Source organism: Lissotriton helveticus, chromosome 6, assembly GCF_964261635.1.
Source record: "Lissotriton helveticus chromosome 6, aLisHel1.1, whole genome shotgun sequence".
Taxonomy (NCBI): Eukaryota; Metazoa; Chordata; class Amphibia; order Caudata; family Salamandridae; genus Lissotriton; species Lissotriton helveticus.
The window spans coordinates 1,924,260,701-1,924,282,119 of NC_136067.1; the positions used below are offsets into that span (position 1 = coordinate 1,924,260,701).

General features: G+C 47.7%; 1 protein-coding gene across 2 annotated transcripts in view; it reads left to right on the top strand.

Moving 5' to 3' along the window:
* Positions 1–21,419, top strand: part of KIF13B (kinesin family member 13B) — a 701,202-nt gene that overhangs the window by 417,666 nt on the left and 262,117 nt on the right. For both annotated transcript variants that reach the window (XM_078649880.1, XM_078649879.1), the window contains 2 exons: positions 4,266–4,352; positions 6,600–6,790. In XM_078649880.1, coding sequence (XP_078506006.1) covers positions 4,266–4,352; positions 6,600–6,790 — 278 coding nt within the window. The remainder of the gene's footprint in view (positions 1–4,265; positions 4,353–6,599; positions 6,791–21,419) is intronic.

Below are 21,419 nucleotides of genomic sequence, written 5' to 3' on the forward strand. Positions count from 1 at the left end.
TAATTACAGGCTTGTAGTCCGAAATTACAGTTCCCCTAGCAGCAAAACCACGGGCGATGGCCCAGCCCTTCCAGGCGCAAACAGGCCCGCTTTTGGCCCGGTCTTTGCCTGGGAGTATCCTGCGCAGCGGGTGAAAGATCTGTTGTTTATGCGCCCGACTGGTGCAAATTTCAGGACCCTGCTTTCTGGCCTCAAGTGTGCTGGTGTGGGCAGAAGCTTCCAGTCCTGCACCCCACAAAATCTGGCATGTCAGCCACTTCAGCAACTACAGCAAAGAGCAACAAAGAAAGCACATGAGAACGCAACAAAAACAAATGTGAGGTCTAAGTAGAAGGCCAGAACTTGATGGACAAAATGGCTCCTCAGGTTGTAGGAAAAAAATCTAATACTTCTGCTTTCAGGTGGCACTATTACGAGATGACCAAAATTAAATGGTAATGTGGTACATAAATGAAAATTTACACCTTCATGTCAAAGGGTGGCAATGCCAGATGTAGGAATCGGAGGAGATAAAAAAAAGCTGGTAAAAAATACTTACTAAGAAAGTTTACGTTTCTAAACAAATTGTTGAAGTTCCTAATCAAACAGAGGAAGTCATCAGAATATCCAAGAAATAATGTATGCTGAAGTGACACAAAACTGTGCTCACTCAAACCTTTTATGGTGCTATTGCACACTTTTGCATAATGTGCCATAAAGTAGGATAAAAAACTTGGAGGACTATATGCTCTTTGCCAAACTTTCAAGTGGCTATCCAACACTTGCCACCCAGCAGTTGAAAATAAATTAAACAGCACCTAGTATTGAGGTGTTCGATCTTGGTGCCCTTTTCTTTCTCAAAGTTTGCAGTATACTTCTCTGTGTGTCCCGAAATCCCCTTCCACAGCTTGCTTTGCCCTAATCCAGTGGTTCCCAAACTTGTTCGACCCATGGCTCCCTTGACCTATTGGCTGTTAGCTACGGCTCCCCATTATGTCACTTTTCTTGACGTGTGGGGGAATGTAAGCCTGGCCTCAGGTGTACTTCGTTTTTCTTCCTGAAAATAATTGGGATGATGCTTTTATAATCACAGATGTAATCCTATCTTATTCACTGCAGAGCCCCATGGGGTGTCAATGACTTATTGGAGGGATACCGGGTTCTTAGATAAGGGAACTGTGAAGGAATGCTTCATGCTAGGCCCCACCCCTAACAATACCTAATTCTACAAGGTATATGCATGGGTGCTACATGTTATGGCTGCTGATAAACTGTTTTGTCTGCCAGATGCTGAAATCATGGAAGGAGGTATATGCAAAAGTTTGAGTGAAATTATCGATTCTGCCCTTCTATAGGAGTGTTTTTTTCACTCCTCCCAAGCCCCTCTTGTGGCTTATCCTGTCACTGTTCCCTGTCACTGTGCAATACACTCAGAAAACCCACCCATACACAGGCACTATCACTTTCATCCCATTAGATCCCAATACAACAGCTAAGGAAATAGCTTACAGCCAATGCGTTTTAACGTGCTACTTATTTACCATGATATATAGGAAGGCCAGCCACAAAAAACATAAATGCCAAATACCTTTAAATGCCCTGTGTAGCATTTATTGTGTCGCCGTACTGGTGCCGTAATCAAGCACTTCCTTGATCGGCAACAAATACTCGCCTAACCTCTTCTACTTTTAAACTCCAGGCCTTGAAGCCTTCAATGGCAGCATCTTGCATCATACCCTGTATATCACTGAATGAAACTGAATGCAAATCCATGCCAATCCTTAGCAACAAAACAGATGCACAACCTGAGCATATGCAGCCAATTTAAACATTTATTTTAATGTTAAAGGCCAGAAGTAAAATAACAGAACCACCATTCTTTCCAGCACTTCTGATTATGGTGGGACATTGTTTAACCCAACAATCAGACTGTTTTACATGTCCCCCAGCCAAAAAGATCCCCCTGTTCAATAAAAGCCCAACAGAGACAATACATTCCCGGGATTTTATCTAAACCTCCCTCTTATCTCTTTCCAGATATTGGCATGTACGTACTTGAATTTTATAGTCAGATTAACCAGCGGTTCCACCTGCTATTCAGTGGAAAAGAAATAGAAGATTAAAAAGGGCAGACATTTCCTAAGAACATAGGGGTTTCAGCAGATTCCAAAACCTGCATGCCCCTCTCCCCTGCCCCCCCCCCCCCCCCCCCCCACAGCACACCTCGGCACGAGGAATGGAAAATTGTTTATTATTTGCCACGTATGGCATACCTGGCTCAAAAGACAGACTGTGGCATTACGTCGATCCTACCTTCGTGCGTTTTAAATAGCTCTGGCAGTAAGAGAGAGGATAAACATAATGCAGACCTCAGTGAGGAGTGTAGTGAACGTGGACTTGGCGCTGGTTATGCAGATCACGCTGGAAGATGGTTTGGTAACGCTTCCTAGTTCAGCAAGTGTCTATAGTGAAGTCGAAGCTGCCTGCGCTTTGTTCAGTCATTGCCTTTTTGAGCGAAACATTTTTTTCCTCAGCTAAGCTTTTATTTTTTGCATCGAGCTCCATGCAGTGGTTCACGAACTGTGTGCTTGGTGCGCGGCGCCCCAGGCTACTTTCTATCAGCAATTAGCGCCTCTCAAGCGGTCTTTACATTTGCCACCTACCCATTTACACACATTTGCATTTCTTTGGGGAAGCAGACACCCTGGGCTTACTTCTTTTCACCGTCTGCCCCTCCCTCCTGAATGCAGCACAGGAGACTCCCTTGCACGTCAGCTGGGGAATCTGAATTGTGCAAATAAACTTTTGTTATTTACCCGAGTAGCTAAAATTACGGACAAATGCCGTCCGTTAAGACCTTCATCAGGGACAACGGACAAAAGCCCTAATTTACGGACTGTCCGTGAAATTTACGGACGGTTGGTCACCCTAGCAGGAGGACAGGCCGAAACAGCTAGATAGGAATATTCTGTAAAAATAACTATCACTTACTACTAATGGCAAACAGTGCAAGTGGAGAAAAATATCTCAGTGAGCTGAACTCTTGTAGCTGACAGACTGCTCGGTTCTTGAGTCACCAGTCCGAACCTCAGCGAGGGAGGCTCAGCCTTTCATTCTTCCAATGTCGGTAAAGTGGGTATTAGAAATATGTTTATTTACAGTGCTTATAAATTGAAGCAGTGTTGTGTGTGGCGCTATGAAGAACATGGTATTCATAAAACTCGAAACAAAACTAATGTTGGATAATGCAAAAAAAAAGACTTGTAACCACCCAAGGATCAGCCTTGAAGTGAGCACAGCGCTCATTCGGGTCCCAGAGATGGGGCTGGTATCTTGCATGTGCCTCTCTTCTAACTCATCTGCGCCAGCGCGCCTTCAATCTGGATATGTTTTTTTTTATGGAGACGAGGAACAATTTCCGTATCCGTGTATGCCAAGTCAGCAGTGAAGCATCAGTAATCTGTTAACACATGGTGCCCACTCTGGTGACACCAAAGGGCAGAACATGAGTTTACCGTATTGCTGCAACTGGTTTAAGCAAGTTAATGTGCTCCCACCAACATCATTCCTGTTGATAATTTGAGTTTGTGGGGAGTTTCACGCAGCACAGCTGCTGTTTCAAAGATTTTCGTTGAAGCAAGCAGGACAAATAAACAATGAAAAGAGTAACCCATGATCTAATAATGCATGCCTCTATAAACGTATTGCCTAACAGGACAGCGATAGACCTATTCGCCATTGTAACTGGGCTTAATGTATCTGCCGTAGAAGGATGCAAGGCTGTTTGCCTCACTGGGATTCCAACGTGTGACCTTCAGATGTTAGCAGCCAGCATTTCACTCACTCAGCCATTTTAGCAGATGAAATTACATTTTGAGACCCAAGTCAACCTATTCACGCAATTCCCATGCTCATATTTTTTTTATTCTCGAGTGATTGTTTTTTGCCCCTTATAATCAGAATACTTCCCTTGCTTGTGAGAATTTACCTGGGGAGTGGGGGGGAGGGGGAGAGAATGAAAGGATTGTGCTTTACATAATGCTTTTAGTAAACAAACTAATGGTGAATTCGAAGACAAACGGGAGGCTAAGGAAGGGGCAGCTGGGGCGGTGGGTCTGTCCCGGTCGGACCCCGTGCTTCCGTGGTGAGGGGAGCACGGCTGGCGGGTCTTCTTGCTCCGAAGCCCCGTCCGTGTGCAGCGAGCCGCGCGCCGCTGCAGTGAACCCAGTGTCCGGGGCACAATGCTCGGCCTTCAAGCTTCTAACAAGGGTGCTTGATTTCCGCAGGACCTTCGTGAACGGCTCCGCAGTCACCGGCCCGACCCAGCTCTACCACGGAGACCGGATCCTGTGGGGCAACAACCACTTCTTCAGGTACGGACCCCGCACCCCGAGTCCAGCCGCAGGGAATGATCTGTACCAGTGCTTGAGGGAATCTGGGGGCCGGGCCTCTGTTCTGCACAGAGAGGCTGCATGCGTTGTTTTCATTGTTTTGTCTTGTGGGGGTGACTTTTCATTTCTTACTGACGGGTGTTCCTTGTCGTTGTGTGTGCTTTTTCTCCCTGTCTGGTGCAGCAGCCGCTGTTTGAACGGTAGATGAAGGGTGCTGTGTTTTGTTACAAGAAGTGCATGGCTGAATGCCCCCGACTGATTGTATGAGCTCTAACCCGAGGTCTCTGTTATTTCGGTACAGTTTTTAGGCTAAACATCACTGGGTCTGGTGTGTGAAAGAACTGGCGTCGTCACGCCATTTATAGAGTTTGGCCCTGTTCACTTGGGTATAGAGCCCAACTGCACTTCTGTAATCCGATATTCACAAACTTGGGGAAACAGCGCCACCCTGTGGAACGCACGCGAACGCGCGCTTCTGGCACAATATCCTTGCTTGCATTAGGGCCCTGACACTACTGCTTCGCCTCTCTCCCCGAACGTAGTTGACTACCTAGGTTTTCAGGGTATATGGTATGTCTGACGTCATGCGGGAGAGACTCGACGCCCTCGCATGCGTGCTCCTCCCGCGAGTCCAACGCCTGCAGCCAGTCCAGATCTTATGCAGAGACGTGGCTGTGAAGAATGCCGGCTTGGCGGCAGCAGGCAGAAGTGTGCCTGGTCCAGACAAGTTCTGCCTGCAGACACCTCCCTGCCTGCGCTCGCTGCAGGCCGGCACTCTGCTCTCAGATCCGGAGCGCGAGGAACCCCCCCTCCGGTGCACAGGTGAGTGTGAACGTCTAATGGATATTTCACATCGGTGGGTGTTTAGCACTTACTAAAAGTGTGCGCTTCTCCCGGCCTCTTCTGGGTCCCTTTCCAAGCAACTCCCGGCTGCCAAGAGACCGCCACGAACGGTCTGCAGTTCATCCCAAGTCGGAAGATTTGCTGTACACATTGCCAAAAACACTCGGTGTCTTCTAGTCATCCGGTATTACCTCAACACTTCCAAAGTGTCACTTGAAAATGTAACATTTTAAAAAGTGAAACATACATAAACCATTGAAGTGCTTATTGGCTATAGTGCATGTTCTCAGTTTGCAAGATGCTTAAAAAAGAGAATAAACAGTGACTAGAAAAAAGGAGTATTTACTGTGGAAAGGAACACACAGCTGAAAAGAGGGATCAGGCAGACAAAGAGGCAGAGTAAAAACAGGAGGTATGGGGGATACCACAATAAGAAAAATAAAGGGGAGTACATTAAGGAGTTCATGCCCCATTAGGCGGAAAAATAGTAATAACATTATTAAAAACCCTAAAAGAAAGAACAAAATGCAAGAGAGAAAAATACAATACACGTTACCTAAAATAAAGAAGAGGACGCAGGAAGGAAGAGAGAAGGGAAAAACAAAAAGGTAAGACTAGTGAGGGTGGAAACAATTGAGAGGATAAACATACACAAGAAAAAGAGGAATTATAAGAAAAATGGTAAAAAAACAAAAAACAATTTCACAGTAAAAACTTAAAACAGGTACCACCCTCACATTCAATAATTCAATGAAAGTACTAATTATTTACAAAAAATCTTCACTCAGCCTGTGTGCCTTCATTGTAGTTGATCTAGGGATAGCCTGGCTTCTTGGAAATCGAAGCATCTACTTTCGAATCTACACCTTATCTAGAGTAGGTTTTTGTTCGAACGCTTCAAGGATTGTCTGGGTTTGTAGTCATGTGTTTTGACGCCTTGCAGAGGATGCATTTATGAGCGAGGTAGTGTCCAGTGTGGGTGACTTGAGCATTGACTGGACGCCTGTGTTGTAATTTTATAGTCGTAAGAGCTTCGTAAGAGCTTCCGGTCTTGCTGGGCTGTTGTGATCACACGGAGAGTGCAGATTTCATGTTTAAGAGACTGGTTGCTGAGATACCATTGCGAATTAGGGCAGCTCATGTATTTGTTTTACTACGATTTTTTTCTAAATTGTGCTCTTCAATATTATTCCATCTCCTGGCTGGGCTCAGAATCGCCTCTTGGTACATTGAATGAAGGTTTTCGAGTCTTGACCGTGGGTGGAGTCCGCTACACAGCACATTCCTGAAATTGTTCGTGAAGCGCCAGACTGTGTCTGACTGGAAGCTCATTTCTTGGATGAGAACGGGCCACGTTGTGTTATTTTCCTTCCAATTATTTTGCAGGATAAATTTGCCAAAGAAAAAAAAGAAATCCGAGCACGAAGATGATGAGCGAGAAAATAGTATGAGGAACAGCAACAGCTTTGAACAGCTGGACGCCGATGGGGACACGTCCAGCGAAGTGTCCAGCGAGAACAACTTCAGCTACGAGTACGCACAGATGGAGGTGATGATGAAGGCCATTGGCAATAATGGTAAGGGCTGGCTGATGTCAAGAGACCTTGCTCTTCTGTATTGTGGTGTGTTGTTGAGTGCAGATGCAATGGCTTGCTTTTCCCTTGGAAAGCCTTCTAACTTCTGCGCAATTTAGTCACCAAGAAGGGCCTGTTGGAAAGGTTTGCTCCTATGTTTGGAATAGATGTTCACCCTTAATACGAACTACAAGTGTATTCTTTCACATTGTTAAGTGGAAAGAAAATCTCTGATTTAACAAAGGTGAACTGTGCGTCTAATGTGCGTTTGTGCGCCATTTTCCACCCATAGTTTTAGGTTGAGCCTAGCAGCAGCGTTCATGCTCTGCTCGCACAACGAGACTGCTGTAGTAGAGTATGGGAGAGAAGCTGTGCCCACTCTTCTCCCATATTTTTCATTGGCTTGTGTCATTGCCTTTCGTAACTGCTGGCTTCGGATTCGTTAATAGGCTTGTTAGTCCCTCCTTAGTACGGGGATGTATGACATTACAACGCATGCTTTTACATCACATGCCTTTACAACGCTGTATTTACAACGCATGCCTTTACAACACATAGTGCTTTGGGGCGCTGGATAGTGAATAGTTTAATTTACTATTCCAACTCCAGTCCCCGTGGATAGTAGGAAAGGTTTTGGATAGTAAATTAAACCTATTCCCTATCCTAGAGCGCCCCCCAGCGCAATGCGTTGTAATGGTTTGCGTTGTAAAAGTTGCGTCGTAAAGGCACTGCGTGGTAAAAGTTGCGTTGTAAAGGATGTTTCCCTTAGTACGGCCTTGTCTTCATTTGTACCCTCCCATGGCGACTGGCCCTTTTACTTCAGTTGTTACACAAGACCTGTTATCTAGTCTTTAAGCACTATTTACTTTATTGAGTTTCGCTTACTGCAGGCCGGACATGCACTGCTTCAGCTGAAACAGCTTGTGTTTTTTTGAGTCGCTTGTGTCTTTTTAAGCAGCACAGGCGCCCCCGTGATACGGGTGCCGTACTTTCAATCACTTTAACCCAGCATTATCTTGTGTCTGTTTCAACGCCCCCCCCCCAAGTAAAATAGATTTAGAAATGATTAGCAAATTTAGTAGTGTGAATTCCAGGTAGCACATAATCCTGTGCTAATGGCCTAAAGCTGACAACAGCACATCTGTGGTACATGTCATCTGTACTAAAGCCACCTGACTGGTTGTTTTCAAAAGCCTGTTTTATTAACACCACCACCAATACCACCACCATCAATCAATACCACCACCTCCACCGCCAATACCACCACCTCCACCGCCAATACCACCACCGCCAATACTGCTGCCAATACAACCACCAGTACCACTACTACCACCACCAATACCAATACCACCACCAATACACCACTAATACCTACACCACTCCACAATTAAGTCATGCGACTTCCTGGTAGCACATAATCCAGCGCTAATGGGCTGAAGCTGACAAAAGCACATCTGTGTTACATGTCATCTGTACTAAAGCCACCTGGCAGGTTGTTTTCAAAAACTTCTATTATTACCAACAACACCACCACCCATACCACAATCAATACCATCACCTTCAGCAATACCACCACCTCCACCAATACCCCCGCCACCACCACCACCACCACCACCTCCACCTCCACCACCATCATCATCAGCACCACCAATGCCATCACCAAAACCACTACCATCCATTCCCCGGGGCCCAATGTGAGCAGTTTTCCGAGGACCCCAACCACGGGGACACTACTGTGTTCCCTGTCCAGCAGAGTGCAGCCAGGGAATTAAATCTTTTTTCCTGGCTGCTAGCAGAAACCAGTGGGCAGGGCCTTACCCTATCCTGAGCCTGCGGAGAGGTGAAGGATAGAGACATTGCGATACAGCGGCAGCAACAATGGCAGCAATGCTGGCCACGAGGGCTCTCTAACCCGAGCAAACATGTCAGGAGTTTTTTGGAGGACTGAATACAGTTACTCTCCAGCAGCCTGCCAGTCGATGATGTGCCCCTTTTCCACATACTGGTCTGCCGCAAATCATTGTTGGCATATGATTTTCAGCATAGGTGATATTGAGGAAACACTGAGATGGGGTAGGAGGACAATGGAGAATTTATTGGCAATGTGAAGTTGGGGGCAGGGCCAGCTTTAGGGCAGTGTGACCGGTGCGGCCACATTGGGCTGAGCTGTGGAGGGGGTGCTGACCGCAGGTGGGGTTGCTGTGTTTACCAATAACCCATAATTGGAGAGATGAGGGGCACATTTGCCTGGTGGTAATGAGAGAATCCGAGGAGACGGTCATCAGATGTGGGGGCACCAAAAATGATTGTTGCACCAGGCGCCCCCATCGCTAAAGCCGGCCCTGGTTGGGGTGGGGGAGTCCGAATAAGTTAGGAAGGAAGTAGTGGAAGCAATGGATGGGGACATAACCTGAACTGGTGTAAAGAGACATTTTGTTACCTGGTGGTGAATGATGTTTCCCCGGTTTAAATTCAGGCGTCCAAAGTATTTCTTGAGTAAGTTCCGGCCAATCTTTAAGAAACATGTTTGCAGTTAGGATGTCTTGGGCTGATATTCATTCCATTGGGGAGTCTCCTCTCTGCTATCAGTACATTTCATTACATCAGCAATAAAAGTATTAGATAAAGATTGCTATTACCAACTACCGATATACAGCTTCACAGGAAACTACAGTAAGCAATGAATTTCCTAGCTGGCTTAATCCTCCATGGAAAAACTGGCAGCCTGTTTCAAATATTGACACTAAAAGACTATCTGGTCTGCCTGGTCGTGTGCAAACTTGTTCTATGGCTACCAAAAAACGACCTAAAAGTTTCCTGGTGCAATATACAGTTATTTGGCCAGGAAAAGTCTGTGTCTTTCCTCTTATGCATACTTTTTCAGACCACACTGTTAGCGCAACACAAACAAAACAGGTCAATTAAGTACAAAGAGTACGCAGGAGAGAGGTCAAGGACTAGACAAGGGATCTCAAGATGACAGCCAGAGAATGGCAAGGCATACCTCCTTTTAGGTCGAGCCAGGGAAGCGCATGTGCTGCTCTACAAGGCATTTTGTAGTTGTGTGGAGCTGTCCACCCACTCCCCCGCCCATATTTGTCATTGGCTTGTGTCTTTGTCCTTTGTAAATGCTGGCTTCTGATTTAGTAATCAGCTTGTTAGTCCCTCCTTAGGACCACCTTGTCTTCGTTGGTAACCTCCCATGAGGACTGGCCCTTTTCCTTTGTTGTTACACCGTATGTGATATTTAGTCTGTAAGCACTATTTCTTTAGGGAGTTTTGTCTTACTGCAGGCACAATGTGCTTTGCAGCAACATTCAGCGCAGCATGCGCGCTTTCACTTTCCAAGCAGCTCGAACAATGGCGACCGTTTCTTTGGAATGCCATATGTCTTGCATTCAGGAGAGTTTGAGCTATTGGCATTGTAAATGACAATAGCTTAAACTCTTGCAAATGCGTCACCAAATATCTTTTTTGTGAGTTGTTTCCAAGCTCCCCATGCGCACTTGCACTTAATAGAGGCCATGCCCCTTTCTTTAGATGCATATTTTTTCCTAGGAAAGGGGCGTGGCCTCTATTAACTGCAGGCGCGGATTGGGCCCCTTGGAAAAAAACACTACTTGCAATTCAATAGGTCTTACATTTGCGAGAATTTAAGCTATTGACATGTACAGTGCCAATAGCTCAAAGTCTCATAAATGCCAGACCTATTGCATTGCAAATGCTTGTTTGAAAAGTATCTGCGAATTGAGTTCCAGAAAAAAGATAAAGATCCAAGGACAATACACAACTCTCCAGCTTGCTTGAGGGATCATCAAAGCACACAGAGGGATTGCCCTTCCAGAGTTCAATACTTCAAATCTCTCTGACAGCCTTGTGTTTCTGTCACCGGAGTCTACAGGAAAAAGTACCCAGCTACCTGCACGATCTCCTGACCCCTTACCATCCTACTCCTCATCTGAGAACGACAGAAGCTCATCTGCTCGAAGTTCCAAAAATCAAAAGGGCGAGGATGGGTGCGCGCACATTTGGCTATTTGGCAGCCAAAAATTGGAACACACTACTGCCTTTGTTGCGTGCAGAAACATCTGAAAGTGTTTTTAGAAGAGGCTTGAAAACCTGGCTGTACTAGATGTGAGCTACGCCTACCTGCCCTACCCTGCATGTAGTTGTATTTTGTAGCGTAGGGACACACCAGTCCGTGTAGCCAGGCGCCGTATAAATTATTGTTATTATGTCCGCTATAACTCCTTTGAGACACTAACAGACTCCATTAGCATCCATGAGCCCACAGTTTCTCATGAGCTCCTTAAAATTCTGGAACTGCTCCCCCACTTCTTCATTTATTTGAGACAATATTGCAGGGGATTAGGGGAGTTAAGACTTCACAGGATCAGCTAACGTTACTGCTGCAAACTCAGATACCTGGCATTGATAATAAATTTTCACTTATTACTGAAAGATTAGGTGAGGTGCAATAGAGGATCTCAAACCTTGGGAATCCGCAAGGGAGGCTTTGGAAAGGTTCCAAACATCTGGAAAGAGAAATATATGTTATAAAGGAAAAGCAATAAGAAATGAAAAGCCATTCACACAATTTAAGGTTTATTGGAACTCTGAAGCATGCAGAAAGTTCGGGTGGAATGATTCCGCTAATTGAAAGATTAAAGTAGAAATACATGAAGTCTAGCTTTACTGCAGATTTTACAATCACAAGAGCCCACCGAGTCTCCAGACAAATTCATAATCCACATTTGAAATACTCAAACAGTCCTAGTGAACTTTGCAGATTACCAGATAAAAGAGGCGGAACTCGTTAAAGAAATGTAACAGAAGTCTTTTGGCTCTCCAAAAGAATTTTCCTCTTGGGTCTTCTGAGAAATGGCAGCAGCCAAGAGACTTAAGGCTTTAGAAACATGTTGGACTCTTTCAGAACTGGAGCACGGGCCTCACTGGCTCAGCAATCTAAGTTGAAAGTTTTGTATAAGGGTAGCTTCCAGATCTTCACCTCTGAGCAGGCACAAATCTTTTATAAATCATGACACAATTCTTTAGTTGGTTAATAGCAGTAGATACGCTGTGTTTGGGTTGTATCATGGAATGATCCTTGACTTAATGTTATTAACCCGAAGGCTTTTTTCTTTATACTGCCTCGCCGCGTTTTATCTATATTTGTATGATATATTTTTTTTTAATGGGGTGATAGGGTTGACCTCCCTCTAGGTGATAGGGTTGACCTCCCTCTAGGTGATAGGGTTGACCTCCCTCTAGGTGATAGGGTTGACCTCCCTCTAGGTGATAGGGTTGACCTCCCTCTAGGTGATAGGGTTGACCTCCCTCTAGGTGATAGGGTTGACCTCCCTCTAGGTGATAGGGTTGACCTCCCTCTAGGTGATAGGGTTGACCTCTCTCTAGGTGATAGGGTTGACCTCCCTCTAGGTGATAGGGTTGACCTCCCTCTCGGTGATAGGGTTGACCTCCCTCTAGGTGATAGGGTTGACCTCCCTCTGGTGAATGCCCAGGTGCAGTACCATGGCGCCCTCGATAGGAGGCAGCACCCGTTATCTCCAAGGGGAGAGAGCATGCATCATTTCTCAAAGATAATCGGGGAGAGAAGGAGAGAGATGGAGGGGTTAATGGGGGTGGCAGGGAGGACTGGGTGGGCAGGGCATTGGAGTAATTGCAGTTGGAAAAATTGGAGAAATAATATTTTTAAGAGAAATGTATTATCTTTGAAATAACTATGGGGAGATGGCTTGTTCTTGCTTTAGGTGGAAAAGATCTGTAATTGTTGCATTAGACAGTATATTGTTTTCATCCGCTTTTGCACTTTGTGCCAGGCATGCATTTTATTAACTTCTGCTCGTGATGCATTTTACATCTTTATGCTCCTGAATTTTTCGAACTGCTTTTGATAAGATGAGGGGAAACTGATGGGGGACTGCGTAACGGAATTTTTTTGTTTCAAGTTTAGCTCCAAATTGTTTTGGGAGATTTTGCTTTGGTCCGAGACGAAGGCGAAATATGTACTTTCGCACATTTAGCACTTCATAGCACAGGCACTTTAAGCTCCTGTTTTATAGCTGTGATTATTTCGGTTTGTCATCTGGGATATATGTCTTGATGGGTTGCTTGTTGTATATTATCTTAAGGTTTGCAGGCCTGCTGAGCGAGAAAGGCATTTCTTTTTTTTTTTGTGTAACTTTTTATTATTTGAAACACAAAGAAACAAAACATCAAACAAACAAGCAAGGCATTACAGTAATAATACAGCCATGAGGTTTGCGCTCAAGGAGGACGGGAGATACATAATAGCAGGAGAAAAGTGTCTTCGAATACAGATGAGGGGAGGGAGGCACAGGTAGAATTGCAAATGAACAGCACAATATACCACAGCTAGAAGGAATGTAGGTCAGGGCGACTGGGAAGGACTCGGAATAGCGGTGAGCGGGGGCGTACAAATATCTCCACGGTATGAGTTCCAAGGGTTCCAAATCTTCCCCCATTTTTTAGGCCTGCCTCTTGCAATATACACTGTTTTCTCTCGAAACATGCACCAGTCCAGACTCTCTTTCCAAGCAGCCACTGTAGGCGGCCTTGGGGATCCCCACAACTGAGCAATATCCCTCTTCACAACCATATTGGCCAGAGTCACCCACCGAAGCTGCGATACGTCATAGTCATTTGGACCCCCATACATTCAATAAACATTGTCGGGCTTCCGGCATCATCACAACACCCGTAACTTCATCCATAATCTCATGTATACGTTTCCAAAATCGCACCACCTCAGGGCATTCCCATATGATATGGAGATAGGTGCCAAGAAGACCACACCCACGCCGACACATGCCGTCCGTGGAGTAGCCCATATGAATCAGACGAGGACCGGTGACATTGATTCTGTGGAGGATCTTGAGTTGGACCAGACAGAGGCGGGCTGGAATCGCCACCTTCTTGGGAGAGGAGATCGCGGACTGCCAGTCCTCGTCATCCAGTTCAATACCATCAGCAATCCATGCCTCACGGAGGCGATCGAGCAGACTCGATCGGTCATTAATCATTTTCTTGTAGAACAGTGAGATAGTACTATCTGGCACATAACCATCTAGGATACGATCTTCGAGGGGGGAGGAATCCGGAATATCACTACCTACTGGCAACACAGAGTGCAGAGCATGACGTACCTGGATATAACAAAATCTTTCCCTGTCACTCAGCTTATACTCTGTTTGCAGATCCGAGAAGGCCTTAACCCTTCCTTTAACCCAGAGATCACTCACTTTACCAATACCGATCATGTCCCACTTATCAAATCCCTTCGTCCTCCATAGGCCACCCAGCTTCGCAGAGGCATAGAGCGGTGTCGCACCAGTTAATTTGTCACTCCAGCCCATAGCCGTCGTTGCGCTATGCCATACCCGCACGGCAATAGCGGTAGGTCCCGTGAGTTGTGAACGGGAGGATCCCGAATAGAGTGCCCTGTAGTAATCACCACCCGGGAGCAGCCACTTATCCATTTCAAATGCTGGATTCAACGCCTGGCCATACATCCCGTGATTGATGGCAGCAAGGTGGGAAGCCCAATAATACCTGCGAATATCCGGGAGCGCTATACCGCCATCATACCAGGGAAGTGTCAATTTCGGAAGAGCTATGCGTGAACGTCCGTCCCATATCAGTTGCCTCTGCAACGATTCTACTTCCCGAAAATATTTAGACGGGATGACATCAAAACTATTCTGGAGGGCATATAGGTACCGCGGTAAGGACATCATCTTAAAAAGGGCCGCACGCCCTAGGGGAGATAACAGTAATTTACGCCAACGCGCTACATCGGAGCGTAACCGTTGGAGCGGGGGGAGCAAATTACGTTCATAGCGAACCGCCGGATCCATCGAGATAAACACACCCAAGTACTTAAAGCCGGACTGCGACAACTGGATGGGACAGCCGAGGGCAAGCGAGGGATATCACCCGCAAGTACATAAATGTAGGATTTCGACCAATTAATGATAAGACCCGAGTTCTTCCCGAAGGAGTGAAGTACGTCAAACAATACGTTGAGCGATTTTTGGGGAGATGTAAGGTACAATAAAATATCATCCGCGTATAAGGAAATATGATCCTCAAATTCCGGCGTCCAGCGTATACCCTTCATCGAAGGTTCCCACCGTAACCAAGCGGCAAGAGGCTCCAACGCCAAAGCAAAGAGGAGCGGGGACAACGGACAACCTTGTCGCGTGCCCCTCCCAAGAGTAAAAGGCACGTAGACGCGGCCATTAACCACCACCTGTGCCAGTGGCGTTTCATACAGGAGTTTGACCCAACCAATAAAACCCGCGCCAAATCCAAACTTGGCGAGTACCGCCCAGAGATAAGACCACTCGATTGTATCAAAGGCCATCGTGGCATCCGAGGACGCCAAGATGGCCGGTTCACGCAGCGTCGGGGCCCTCGCGAGAACACCATGCAGACGTCGCACATTTAATGCCGTGTTACGGTGCGGAATAAAACCTGATTGATCCGGATGAATCCGGTCGCTAACGACCGTAATCAGATGATTAGCAAGCAGTTTGGCAAGGATCTTGGGCTCCGCATTTAAGAGCGAAATGGGTCTATAGGACGAGCAGCAATCTCGTGGTTTACCCTCCTTATGGATCACCACAATGGTCGCAAGACGCTGATCTCTAGGGGAGGGAGCAATTATCTCGCGCAGCCAAAAACATATCACGGAGATAGGGAGCTAAAGTATCAGGGCGTAACTTATACAGTTCCACAGGAAGGCCATTGGGCCCAGAGCCTTGCCGGAACGAAGGGAGCGTAGCGTGAGAGCCACCTCATCCACCGAGGGCGTGGCATCCAAACAGTCACGATCCGATTCCGACAAACATGGAAGTGCTATATCCCGAAGCAACAACCGCGAATCCTCCTCGGGCCTGTCGGACACCGAGGTATAGACTTCTCGAAAATAATCAGCGAAGCATTCAACAATTTAAACAGGATCAGTTACGCTCACACCACTGCATGTCTCAATCACCGGAACTGAAAGGCATTTCTGATTTTGGATAAATACAGAGAGTGATGAATTGAAAGTCTTCTTGTTCAATGCTAATGGTCTTAACAAGAATCGTAAAAGAAAAGCCATTGAAAAATGCATGTTAAGACATGTCCCAGATATAATTTTATACAAGAAATCAACCCAAAGCACTCTAAATCTGACAATTTTCATATGTTCCAGAAATGGTCAGAGTTTGAAAGTATCTTGCCCATCTCTGCAGTCAGTAGAGGTGTGGGTATTTATATTATTACGCGTCTGCAGATCGGGATTTTAGCTTCAAGGATGGATAAAGACGGTAGATGGTCTTGGATTATTGGCTCAATAGTTGGCTCTCGCTTCAAATTTGCTACAATATATGCCCCAATATAACCCCACCCAGAACTTTGGTTGAGCTGTTTCAGTCATTTATGGTCTTTATTGGTGCAGTGATTTTAGGCGTGGATTTCATTTTTCTCCATATTCCTAGGCTGGTTTCATCCACAGTGAATTGTAGACCAAATACAAGTAAAAATGGCAGGATATTGACGCAATATCAGAAAAGTTTGCATCTAGCCGATCCTTGGAGAGCGCAATTTGGTAAACAGCGTGAATATGTATATTAGCTAGATTTAAGTCTGCAGTAAGGTTGGATTTTTATTATCTGGTATCTGACAATATGATTTTTAAACAACATGCACAGCATCTGAATAGTTTTTAGAAGGGCATATTGCTGGTATTCAACAGCCATCAGCCCTTTTGCAGGTGGGTCTTTAATAGATCATAACCTGGAAGACGAGCTCTGGGTACAGAAATGGAAAATGAAATTTGCCAGTTTGTTCTTTCTGAAAATGCATTCAGCAAGTTTAGAGGTAGTGAGGGAAGTATTTAAAGCAACCATCAGGACGATCACAATGTCTAAGGATATCGCAAGTAGGAGAAGTTCCAAGCTGGAGAGTAAAAACAGAGCGGACCGATTAAAACAGACCCAGGAGAAATATTTTCACCTGAAAAGCAGCTCTAACCGACTGCAACTTGAGCACACAAAGGAAGAAACGCATGATCATTATTATAACATAGTTAACCAAAGCAACAGAGCTGATATGCATAAGGTTTATGAAGAGAGTGAATACTCGGGTCGGTTTTTAGCATGGTAAGCACACGAAAGAGCAGCTAAATTCACATGTTGATACATGGACCTATTCCTGGGTCACTGACATTAAAAGTATTCAAGATAAAGTACTTCAACACTATAGAAACATATAGGATCATAGTTGGATTTTAGACCAGATTAAACTGCAAGACTTTATAAAACAAAAAAATCTGTCCATTCCAGTTTTGAGTGGACAGGCAAAGGAAGCTTTATTGAAAATGTTCATGTTGGAGGAATTGGATAATGTTTTCAAATCTTTAGCAAATGCAAAGGTATGTAGAGAAGATGGCCTCACTGCTGAATTTTCCAGCAGGGGCTACTGTGGATAGTAACATGGCCAGACGCCACCGCCCAGTTCTGGGCGACCCTGCTTTTCTGTCTACCCACCCCTCCCCCGAGAGTCTGGTTGTCCAGGCCTCTACTTCCCAGAGCACATTCCCTACCGCCCCTCCGGATAGGGAATCCAAGAAGCTGGAGCAGTTTGGTAAGAAACAGTTTTCATCTGCCAGCTTAGCGCTGCGGTCGGTGAACACCTCATGCCTCTTGGGACATTATTCCAACTCTGTGTGGGACACGGTTGCGCGAGTGCTGCCTCAATGTCCGGAGGAGGTCCGGAGACTGATCTCCCAGGCTGTTGCTGAGGGGAGGGATGCAGCACAGTTCACCATACGGTGTGGACTGGATACCGCTGACTCGCTAGGCAGGGCAATTTCCAGGACGGTGGCGCTCCGCCGCCACGCCTGGCTGCGGTCCACTGGCTTTATGGGGGATGTCCAAAACTCCCTTATGGACATACCCTTTGATGGCCATCGCCTTTTCGGCGACAAAGCAGATCATGAGCTGGAGTGCTTTAAGGACTCCCGGGCAATGGCCAAGTCCTTGGGCTTTTTTACCATGCGCACGGCAACTTCTGCTTTTCGTCCCTTTCGTGGCCACGGAAGGGGCGCTCGACACATTCGTTCAGCCACAAGCCGCAGAACCAACCTAGAGGCGGCCGCGGATGTGGGCCTCACTGTGGCAGGGCAGGGGGCCAGTGGGCGGGTCAGTCGACCTCCACCCCTGCAGCATCCGCCTCAAAGCCTTCCTAGTCCGAGCTTTCAGGCCCATCAAACGCCATTGGGCGGCAGGATTTGCCATACCTCCCCCACTGGCGTAACATCACATTGGACAGGTGGGTGCTGCAAATTGTCCAAAGGGGCTACTCCCTACCCTTCGAGACTACCCATCCAGCCATTCCACCCCAGGACCACCGCATGTCGGGGGATCATCTGCAACTTCTACAAGAGGAAGTTGCGGCCCTCTTGGCCAAGGGGGCCATCAAGTGCATTCCTGTGCCAGAAGTAGGTTGTGTTTGCTATTCCCACTACTTTCTGGTACCCAAGAAGGACAAGGGCCTGCGTCCTATCTTGGACCTCAGGAACGTCAACCGCTTTCTCCGGAAGGAGAAGTTCAAGATGTTGACGCCTGCTCAGTCTTATCTGCTCTCGACCCTGGAGACTGGATGGTAGCGTTGGACTTGCAGGACGCTAATTTTCACATCCCGTCCTAATAGCCCACCGGCGTTACCTGCAGTTCACGGTAGGCCAGGAGCATTTTCAGTTCACCAGTGCCCCTCAGGTGTTCACAAAAGTGATGGCAGTGGTCGCAGCCCATCTGCGCAGATCAGGAATTCCAGTCTTCCCCTATCTCGACGACTAGTTGTTGAAGACGGGCTCGCCCCAGACAGTCATCTCCCACCTCCAGACTACGGCTGACCTCCTGCATTTGCTAGGGTTCTCCATCAAAGTGCTGAAGTTGCACATGGTTCCCTCCCAGAAGCTCCCTTTATTCGGGTGGTTCTGGACTCGACGCAGTTTTGGGTTTATCCTCCCGAGCAGCGAGTCTGGGATATTCAGGCTATGATTCATATCTTTCAGCCTCTATCCCAGGTTTCGGTCAGGATGACCCTCTGGCTGTTTGGCCTGATGGCCTCCTGCATCCTTTTGGTAAATCATGTCAGATGGCACATGCTGGCTCTGCAGTGGGACCTAAAGTCCCAGTGGGCACAGGATCAGGGCAACCTGCCCGATCACGTCCAGATCTCAGAGGGCACGGCACGACGATTGCAGTGGTGGCTCACGAATCGCGATTGGGTCAATGGCAGATTCCTCTCCCTTCCCCAACCGGAGCACACAGTAGTGACTGATGCGTCCCTCCTGGGCTGGGGTGGCCACATGGGAGAGGCGGAGATCAGAGGCCTCTGGTCTCCGGCGGGGTCCCGGCTCCACATCAACCTTTTGGAACTTCGGGCGATCCGACTTGCAATGAAGGCATTCCTTCCCTCTGTCCGGGGAAGTGTGGTGCAGGTGTTCACGGACAACACCACCCACATGTGGTACTGCAAGAAACAGGGCTGAGTGGGGTCGTGGGCCCTATGTCAAGAGGCTCATCGCCTTTGAGCATGGCTGGAACATCAGGGCATATCCCTGGTGGTTCAGCACCTGGCAGGTTCCCTAAACGCCAGGGCGGACGAACTCAGCCGCCTGTGCATGATGGATCACAAATGGCATCTTCACTCGGAGGTGGTGCAAGGTCTCTTTTAGCAGTGGGGACAGCCTAGGTTTGATCTGTTCACCACTGAAGAGAACGGGTAATGTCAGCAGTTCTGCGCTTTGGAGTTTCCAAGGCGACACTCACTCAGCGACACCTTTTGTCGCAAATTGAATTGCGGCCTACTGTACGCCTTTGCGCCTGTACCACTTCAGCCCTAGTGCTGAAGAAGATAAAACGCGACAGGGCCCAAGTAATTCTTGTGGCTCTGGACTGGGCACGAAGAGTCTGGTATTCCGAGCTCTTGAGCATGGCCACCGATCCTCCAATTAGTCTGCCTCTTCGGGAGGATCTTCTGGTTCGAGGCATGTGGGCTGCTGAATTCATATCTATAGCATAGATTGCCGCCTAGTGTTGGGTCCGGATGATTGCACATTGTTGTCCTGGAAGAGTCTTCGAAGTATCACGAGATAGGTGGCTCCTCCCCTGGACTACAGTGCGCATGGGCATCGACTCCATCCCCAGATTGTTTTTTTCCGCCATTGGGTTCGGATGTGATTTCGACAACTCCTGTTCGGAATCGTTATAGGCTTTTCTTAAGGCCAAAAGGCCTTCTCTGAACCGTCGGTATTGTTTGCGTTCGGTCCCGGCTGTACTCCAACTCGTCGAGTTGGATTTCCAAGGAGTCGAGTAACTCTTAGGTGATCGAGGCCCAGTCAACGCAGCAAGACCCTCGACGAGACGACATGGAACGGAGCCCGTTCAAGAAGTGTCCCGTGTGCGGTTTGAAGTACCCACACATTGACGTCCATCCTGTGTGCAACAAGTGCCTGTCGCCGGACCACAACGAGGCCGACTGTATGGCCTGTTCCAGATTTCGATCGAAGAAAACGATCAAGATGCGGCGCGTGGCGCGCCTCGAGGCCCAGCGATCGGCTCCAGCACCGGTGGACATATTCGGCGACGCGGAAGCAGACGACCAAGATCTTCAACTGCAGATTTCACCTCCGGCTGTGGACGTCGAGTCCGACTACGAAGCGGACGTCGAAAGCCGAGACCTGGAGGAAGTCGTCGAGGAGGTAGGGGACGACGACGAAGCATATGGGGCCATGGAAGATAGCTCGGAGGATGAGCTATGCCCCGTTCGTACTTTTACCAAGGCTCAGGTCGCAGGATCGCCACACGGCCTTACCCAGGACCTTACACCAAAATCCACGGCCCTGCCTTCCGGCCCGGCTACGGACACCTCAGCGGAGCCGCCATTACCAAAATCGAAACCGAAACTGAAACCATCGGTGTCGACAAAGATGGCCGAGGCGTCATCGAAAACTAAACCGTCTGCTCCAACATAGACGCCGTCGTCGTCGGAGGCCTTGAAGCCGAAGAAGGCTGTCGACCAGGCGAAGGTGCCAAAGGTGGTCAAGGAGCCGAGCTCGAAGAAGGCCGTCGAGTCGGTGTCGAGCAAGGCGGGCGTGCCCAAGAAGGCGGTCGAGCCTACATCTGGTGAGTCTGTCGAGCCGAAAAGCAAAGGGCCCGTCGAGACGAAGTCACCCAAGGGCGCCGAGCCAAAGTCTGGGATCACGACGCCAAGAGTCAAGGCTGCCGTCCCGAAGCCGTCGACGTCTGCGGCCGTGGACAGAGATCGAAGTGCACCGGTCACGGATCCTCCTGCGCCTCAAACAGACAAACGACAGTCGTCGACGCTCGGGTCTTCCCCTGGGGGCGGCCCAAGGTCGTCGGCCGGGTCGACGAAACCGTCCGCTTCCTTTACGAAGCAGGTCTCGGACTCCCTCAAGCGGATTAGGGAGAAGGCTTCAGCATCGGAACCGAAAACGCCTTTCGCACCGAAGCCGTCTGACCCGCCGAAGAAGACTTCCATGCCGATCCTCTACACGTTACCGCCTAAGGTGGCA